This window comes from Peromyscus eremicus, chromosome 18 (genome assembly GCF_949786415.1).
Source record: "Peromyscus eremicus chromosome 18, PerEre_H2_v1, whole genome shotgun sequence".
Lineage (NCBI taxonomy): Eukaryota > Metazoa > Chordata > Mammalia > Rodentia > Cricetidae > Peromyscus > Peromyscus eremicus.
This window is the reverse complement of record NC_081434.1, coordinates 903,227-911,926: the sequence shown is the minus strand read 5'-3', so window position 1 is coordinate 911,926 and position 8,700 is coordinate 903,227. Positions and strand designations below refer to the sequence as shown.

At 36.4% G+C, this 8,700-nt stretch overlaps 1 protein-coding gene across 1 annotated transcript; it reads right to left on the bottom strand.

Moving 5' to 3' along the window:
• Positions 1–3,419: 3,419 nt before the first annotated feature.
• On the bottom strand, positions 3,420–6,571 carry LOC131894901 (olfactory receptor 6C76-like). The gene is made up of 2 exons (XM_059245257.1): positions 6,529–6,571; positions 3,420–4,351 (listed from the first exon to the last, which is right to left on the bottom strand). Exons 1-2 carry the CDS (start codon positions 6,569–6,571, stop codon positions 3,420–3,422), a joined length of 975 nt encoding a protein of 324 aa, XP_059101240.1.
• Between the last annotated feature and the right edge of the window lie 2,129 nt (positions 6,572–8,700).

Sequence of the window (8,700 nt, the reverse complement as noted above, 5' to 3'; positions counted from 1 at the left end):
CACAGAGACAGCTAACCTGAGCTAGTGGGAGCTCACGGACTTTGGACTGAGGGCTGGGGAGTCTGCATGAGAGTAAACTAGGCCCTCTGAATGTGGGTGACAGTTGTGTGACTTGGTCTGTTTGTGGGGTCCCTGGCAATGGGACCAGGATTTATCCCTGGTGCATGAACTAGCTTTTTGGAGCTCATTTCCTATGGTGTGATACTTTGCTCAGCTTTGATGCAGGGGGAGGAGCTTTGTCCTACCTCAACTTGATGTGCCAGACTTTCTTGACTTCTCTCTGAGGAATGGATGGGGGTTTGCAGTGGGGGAAGTTGGGGGAGGGAATAGGAGGAGGGGAGGGGGAACTGTGGTTGGTATGTAAAATGAAAAGAAATTTAAAATAAAAAAACCCAAAATGTTCACTTGGAGAACGTCTTATCCACCTTGTTAAGACCATTGCTTCAGCAAAAATTCATAAAATGATATCTTTGTTTATTATCAAACTAAATATTTATACTTTAGGTAAATAAAATAATACTAGATGAGGGAACTCAAAAGATCAGTCACCAAACTGAACAAATGGTTAAGCTAGAAAGGTTGACTGAATCAAGCGGTTTTGAGATGGAGTAGCTCTATTATGTAGTCCTGGTAGTCCTGGAACTCACTATGTAGAGCAGGCTGGTCTCCAACTGTTAAAGATCTACCTTTCTCTGCTTCCTGAGTGCTGAGATTAAAGGTCTAAGCCACTATGCCTGGCTCCAAATCAATTTTCTAAAGTCTAGAATCTAATTTTAAAAAAGTCTAGAAACAATCTGAAAAAGCAGCTAAATTTTATTATGAAACTATTTACTTGTGGGTTTCTTACCTCATCCCCATTCAATTGTCATTGAACACATTTCTCAATAAAGTTACCTGGAGAAAGTTATACTTATTTTCACTTATTGGTTATTAACATAAGCCATTTCAGCTAAGTTTTATGTAGTTTACCTTGAAAATGTATACATACAAGTGAATTATACAGACTGAGCAGCTTGGTGACATATCGACAGCCTTTAGGAAACCTGCTTTAAGACTGCCTCCAGGGTATGAAAAAAAAATCCATGAATGCTGTGAAGGCTAGACTTTTCTATCTGAGGGGTAAATAAGGAAACACATTTTCTGATAGTAACTTTCTCTTTTACATCATCTTAAAAATTCTCTTTCTGAAAATCTCTCTGTCTCCATATGGCTACATTCTTTATATACAGCTACATCTCTCTCTTTATATACATACCTCTCTCTCCTGCACAGTCATACATCTCTACATACAGTTATATCTCTTTTCACATAGTTATATATCTCTCCCCAGCTACATCTCTCTCCTGCACAGCCATACATCTCTATACATAGTTACATCCCTTTTTACATAGCTCCACAGCTCTCTTCTATACACATTCTACTTCTCTCTACTCTGCTATATTCCTTCACACATTGCTACATCATTCATTCACTCTTTACTCATTCATTCTCTCATTCATTCACTGTCCTCTACACATATATTTTCTGCTCTATATACACATCTCTGACTACACAGCAAAAACTCTGGACAAATTTGAGTTACATTTTCAGGGTCACAAAGCATTTTCTTGAGTAAACAATAAGAGAAAGCCATTCTGATATACATAAGGAATCACATGGTTTCTCTCAGGCTAGGGAGGTTGTGCTGACCGGGCATGATGAATAAAATGAGTATGTAGCTCTGAATGGTTAGTGTTCCCAGACAGAGAGTAACATTGAAATTCAGGATTTAAATAATAAACGATTAGTTGGCTGGACCTTGAAGCTAGGAGTACGTGCAAAAAGTCAATTGTTCTGGGGAGTTTATGTCTTAATGTTATCAGCCTGACTTTGGTTCAACAAACAGACACTTGGGAACTTGCCCTTGTGTAGTTAGTCTCCAGAGGTAATTAGTCTGTTTTGGATTTGTTCTGAGGTCTTAGCTAAATATGTGAAAAGTTTTCTTTGTAACTGAGAATACAGTTATTTTTCTTTGTCAGTTAGAATAATATAATATAATATCCTAATGTTATTTCTATTCACCAAAATTATACAGCTTAAGTAGAAATCATCTTCCTGACCATCCACAGCAATATGTGTGCTCAAAGATGGAATATTTTCATGAGATAAACACACAAGCAATGGGAAAATACCCATAGCTGTTTTTTTGGGAAGAAATCTAGTGGCACATAAGAAAAGCTACAGACAGAAACACCAGTCATTTACAGTCAGTGACCCCATGGTCCTTAACAAGTGGGGCTTCCCATCAGAGAGTTATTTGTCTGGTGGGTCAAACTTCTTGAATACTAGTTGTCACCTGCTGTATACTCCCATGGCCTCTGGAAATTACACACACACACACACACACACACACACCCCTAACAACTTTTCATAGGAAAAGTGCATATCAGTATATATAGCAAATATTCTTAGCCCCACATCCTTCAAAGTCAACAAAAAGTCAATACTTAAAAAAAAGATTAAACCATATAAATATTAGAAAACAACTTAAGATATTATGAGTATGCCAGGAATTTTGAGAACTATCTGGGGCATAGAACAAGTATTAGCTTCTACTGCCAGAGAAATCCATACATCAAGAAACAGATAGATAGAGGCTCTTTCCAAGGAAGCTTTAGGAGAGCTTTAAGTTCAGAATTAGCAAATCGACCTAAGTATGCTTTACGGTCAGGGTTTGGGAGCCATAGTAATTCTTTTTTTTTAAAGATTTATTTACTTATTTTATGTATATGAGTGTTCTATTTGCATGTATGACTTTGCGCTAGAAGAGGGCATCAGTCCCACTACTGATGGTTGTGAGCCACTGTGTACTCTTAACTACTGAGCCATCTCTCCAGCTCCCAGTAATTCTTACAGCAACTTTTGGAATTTGAGTAAAAAAAGCAACAAGTACCATACATTATAATAATAAATGGTGGAATAAACAACAAAGAAATAATACCAATGCACTGAATCACATAGGGCAATATTTAATATGTCTAGATCTTTGGAGATACAATGAGAAGCATAGGTAAGAGACATTGCCCCGTGGAAGATCTTGTTTTATTCAATGCTTATATGGTGGGAATATGATTTTTCAGTTACTTTTGCTCTTTTCTTAGCTTTTGCTTGTTGCTCAAAGAATAAATTCTTTGAAAATAAATTCATTCTTTTAAAATACCATTCCCATTTTGGTGACATCAAATCAGTCACACTCAGAAAATTTTAAGGGGGCATCTAAAATTTAAAATGATAACTTTGTCAAGTAAAGCTGAAATGGAAAAGGTAAAAACATTCAGCTAAGTTGAATACAGCAGTGTATGAGGAAATAAAATAATGTGAATACACATTGCATATAATTTTTTAAAAACGGAAGCAGTGAATTTCTTTACCTTTAAATTTTATTTGACACACATTTTTTTGACCAAGTTCTTAAAGGATTCTTTCACCTGTTTGTTTCTAAGGGAATAAATAAAAGGGTTCAGCATTGGGGCAACAGAGGTATTGAGTACTGCTATCCCCTTAGTCAAAGCCACCCCTTCCTTTGCTGAAGTTTTGACATACATGAAGATGCAGCTTCCATAGGAAATGGAGACAACGATCATGTGTGAGGAACAGGTAGAGAAGGCCTTTTTCCTTTGCTCAGCAGAAGGAAGTCTTAGAATTGTCTTAAGGATGAATAGATAGGAGAGAATCACCAATGTTAAGGTTGCCATGAGAGTGAATACTGCCAGGAAGAATGCCAAGAGCTCTAGGAAGGCTGTGTCTGTGCAGGAGATGAGCAGCATGGGAGAGGAGTCGCAGGAAAAATGGTCAATGATGTTGGAGTCACAGAAGTCCAGTTGAAGCCCCATGATCACAGGTGGAAAGATGATGAGAAATCCAGCCAGCCAAGAGCTAAGTATAAGCTGGATGCAGACCTTGCTGTTCATTATTGTGGTGTAGTGCAGGGGCTTACAGATAGCCACATAGCGATCATAGGACATGGCAGCCAGAAGGAAAAATTCAGTTGAACCCAGGAGTATGAAGAAGAACACTTGGGCCATGCAAGAATTATAGGAGATGGTCTTATCCCCTGTCACAATGCTCACAAGGAACCGAGGAATGCACACTGTGGTAAATGAGATTTCTAGGAAAGAGAAATTCCGAAGGAAGAAATACATGGGTGTCTTGAGGTGTGAATCTACCAGAGTGAGGGTAATAATGGTCAGATTTCCAGTAATGCTCAAAATATAAGTGATAAATAAAAATATAAAAACCAATATGTTTAGCTTTGGGTCATTTGTTAATCCCAAAAGAATAAACTCCTTCACAGATGTCCGATTTTTCATTTCTTCTTGTATTCTGCCAGGTCTGTAATTATGGAATGAATTAGAGAGTCAGGATAAGTTTGAATTATATTTGTTGTGATATGTGTTTGTTTCATCACATCATTGAAGATTTGTAACAATATACAACCTGAAACATTAAATTATCCACCAAATTACACTGAGTTTTAAAAGTGAATATTTATTACTACAAAGCTAGTACACGTCTGGTGATTGTCTTGAGTCTAGAGCTATTTAGTGCCGAAGAATCACTTGATAGATCCAGCAAGCACATTGACAGATGAAAATAATGCCACTACAGGTCTTTTGTTGTAGTATATGAGCAGATATATCTGAAAACTAGATAAAAATACTTAAAATGTGAAAAATATTAATTTATTCTCAAAACTATCTCAACAAAGGAATGTATTACTTTTGTGAATGAAACATTACAAATGTTATTTTTCAATTTTAGAAAATATTTAAAACTGTTCTTGACTGTCTGAAGAATTAATAATTTAGCCAATGAGTCAGGACCATCAAAACCAATATTTATATAACCCTAAAGAAACAAATTAAGAAATTTCCAAAGTTTAAAAGCCTTTTTAGTGTTTCTTTATTGAATTAAATAATATTTTTTCACTTTACAGATGATATTCTAACAGCCAGATAAAGAACCAAGGGCACAGTATAATTAGAAAACGGAAAAAGAATAAATGAAGTATGGAACAGAACATAGACTTAAAATCATATAATGCCATGTGGTCACAGCTGAAGAGCTCAAACCCAAATACTCAGTGCATTTATTTAACTGACTGTCATTGTTTGATGCCTTGCTTTTGGACAATTGCTCACACTTCTCATTTATGTCTATTGTGATTTTCATACATAACAAGCTTATACAGCATGTAGCTGAAATTTGGAAAGATAATTGGGCTATACACAGTAACAGGAGCATACTATGGGGATGAATATAAGGAAAATTCTAAAGTAGAAGAGGTCTGATAGGTGATATGGTCTTGGGTGTTGGTAGAAACTACTAAAAGCTAAACTCCCAAAGTAATGTGTTCTACAATTTATGGCCAAAGAAAGCTGAGAAACCCTTGGGTCCCAGCAGCAAAAAGCTCAGGAGGCACTCTCAGGTCACTGCACACTGTGCATGACAGTCCCAAACTGAAGAAGTATTTTTTTAATTGAGTAAAAGTGTCTCTGGCTGCAACCCTCTATTGAGTAGTAAATCTAAAGGCTGTGGAAACAACAGAGAAGCTCACACACAACAGGGATTCAGAACCAGAAGCCATAGTATCTTGGATTGTAGCCAAGACTCTCAAGAAGATAGATGGAGAGAGAAGGATAGGGAAGGAGGAGGATAGGGAAGAGAGAAGGGGAAGAAAGGAACAAAACAAAGAAAACAAATGGGAAGAAAGCAGGCACAAAGTCAAGTTGTTTGAAGCAATACTTACAGCTAAGAGGCAATAAAGCTGTATATATGTATTTTTTGCTCCCTAGGTGAAGCTCTTAGCTGGTAAAAGAGGAAAAGACACGAAGTGTGAGTGTGGAAGATGGAGAGCTATATGACCTATGAGTAGAAATTGTTGAGACGGAACATGACTTGAAATTCCCAGTTGTAGGCCTAACAGCAAATACCCGTTTTCTAAAATTCCAAGAAAGAACAAAGTCCTTACCATGGGAACTATGAAAATGGACAAATACCATTTTTCACTTTGGCCTCTAGTAACTCTTGGGAAAGAAAGATGGCTTGCAATTTAAAATTTTTGCTTTTTACACCACTGTTAGAAAATGGTTTTTCTAAGTATTCTTTCCAGAAGAAGCATTTCCATTTTATGTTTTTACCCCCTTAAAACAAACACAAGGGATTCTTCCAGCAAAGCAGAGTTAAAATGTCTCTGGAGAGAGATGGTGTTGATGAGTGTGCCCTAAAGCTAAGCTGAGTAATTAGGTGAATTACAGAAATTAGCTTTTGAAATATCCAGTGTTGGAGAAATGTACAAACAGCAGTGAAGAAACAACATCAACTGGTTTTGTGTCTTCTAGTCAATATTTTTAATACAAAGAATTTGCAAAGGGTAACACAATCCTGTTTTGTGTAAACATGTAATGAAGCAGAAAATAGCAAGAGGAAATATCTCATGGGACAATAGAATGTTCCATGTAATTATTTTATTTGATAATAAAAACATACTGGATAATTTAGGCAAGTTATAGTTAATAGATAGGCATATCATCAAGATACAATAAAAATAGAGAGACAATATTTTTACAACTCACAAAATTAGTATTAAAAATATTTTCTTGCTGATTATCAAAATCATGTTAAAAAAACAAGTTTACTTTTTTTTCTATTATAGTCCTCTGATTTTTTCTCTGTTAGACAATTTGGGGTCTGCTTTATTGCTGTGAGGCACTAAAGTTTTAAATGCAGTATGCTTGTTATGGATGCTGAATTTGAAACTTTTTTGTCCACAAAATTCCATTTGCATTTATGTGCACTAGTAGCAGCTGACTCCACAGAGAGAAATATGGTGACTTAGCTCATCCTATTTTATGAACACATTCAATGCAGGGAAGTATTTAACCACAGCTTCAGCTGAATTTTCTGGTACAATGTAGAGACTGTTGTCCCTTTTCTTCATACGGAAATCCTAACAGAAGCTACTCATGGAAATTCTGCCCCTCTTTGAAAAATATTAAATATAAAGATCTGCAAAACCACAGAAGGCATACTGAGCTATAATGAGTTAATGCAAAATACTGAGAGAGAAGCAGATTAGTCTACTGAGTAGGGTTAGTGTGTACTTCGTAACCTAACGTTGTTTACTCATTGTCTATTAGAGAGGAGACAGAGGGCCTATTCACTGCTAAGCCTTTCTGTAGTATGTGACAGTCTACATGGTTGTGTGTGGATGTATGTGTGTGCGCCTGTATGTCTATACTTTCATAGGTATCATCTCCTCGGGGAATGTCTGGGAGGGTCCCCTCTTCCCCAAGATAATGTGGTTTTTACCAGCTTCTTTGATTCTCTTGAGTTCTCACGTTTTAAAACAAAACAGAATCCCTATTTGCATATGTAGATCTCTGTCTCTGTCTCTGTCTCTCTCTCTCTCTCTGTATGTGTGTATGTGTGTCTGTATAATAGAAACACTCAATGCTCTACAATATTTTTAGCTTTGGATCCATTTCCTCCATCATTTCATGCATTCCATTCTTTTCACTGATCTCTCCCAACCCTTTCTTCCATTGGGTGTCACATCATTATCTCTGTGCTGGAGTGGTCTCACTATGCCATCTTTTGAAAGCAGTTGGAAGCTTTTACTTTGCTGTGTGCAGTGGTTTGGGTAGGAATGGCCCCCACAGATCAATGCTTGATCCGTAGCCAGTGGCACTGTCAGGTGTTAGGAGGTGTGGCTTTGCTGGAGGAAGTGTGTCACTATGGAGGTGGACTTTGAGGATATATACGCTCAAACTACACCCAGTGTGGCACACAGTCTCCTGCTGCCTGTGGATCCAGATGTAGAACTCTCAGCTCCTTCTACAGCACGTCTATCTACATGCTGCCATGCTTCCTGCCACGATGATAATGGACTAAACCTCTGAAACTGTAAGCCAGTCTCAATTAAATGTTTTCCTTTATAAGAGTGGTGGAGGTCATGGTGTCTCTTCACAGCAAAACAACAACAACAACAGAAACAACAAAAAAACCCAAAAAACCGAAAAAACTCTATGACACTATGGCCAATCTTTTCTCTCCCTCCCTCCCTTTCTTTCTCTTTCTTGATGAACAGTTACTCTTCATTCTTCTAAGTTTTCATAGATTATTTTTGATATTTAAATATTTCTTCTGTGTTATTTTTCTTAAGCCAAATATAGGGAGGTACATGCTTATAACAAATATTGCATGCAACTCAAATTATTAAATTTTGTGTGACAAAATTTAGTACTCCTTATTTCTTAATTTTATAATTAATTAATTGTTTCCTTTAATTAATTAAAATGATTAATTATAATTTATAATTAACTAATTATTATTTATTATACCTATTCTTATATTCCCTCTTTATAAATTTTACCTTATGAACTAAAGAAAACAATAGATAGAATAATCCATGTGATGTATATTTAACAACTGTCTTCTTCCTCTTAATATTATATACATGTGTGATATCTTTGTGAAATTGACATGAATTGCCATATATCATGTTTTTTCATATACTTATTTTTCATTTTAATGAAAATAGATATTTTCCTCACATAATATATTCTGATTACGGTTTCTCCTCCATCTGCTCCTCCTAGTTTCTTCCCACCTCCCCTTCCATCTGGATAGATTCCCTTTCTGTCTCTCATTAGAAAACAA

Bases quoted from the DNA above. Each gene is read 5' to 3' on its own strand.
- LOC131894901 (XM_059245257.1), bottom strand. From the start codon at position 6,571: ATGATATGCCTATCTATTAACTATAACTTGCCTAAATTATCCA. The intron at 4,352-6,528 runs GTATGTTTTTAT...GAATACAAGAAG, and splicing joins TAACTTGCCTAAATTATCCA to AAATGAAAAATCGGACATCT.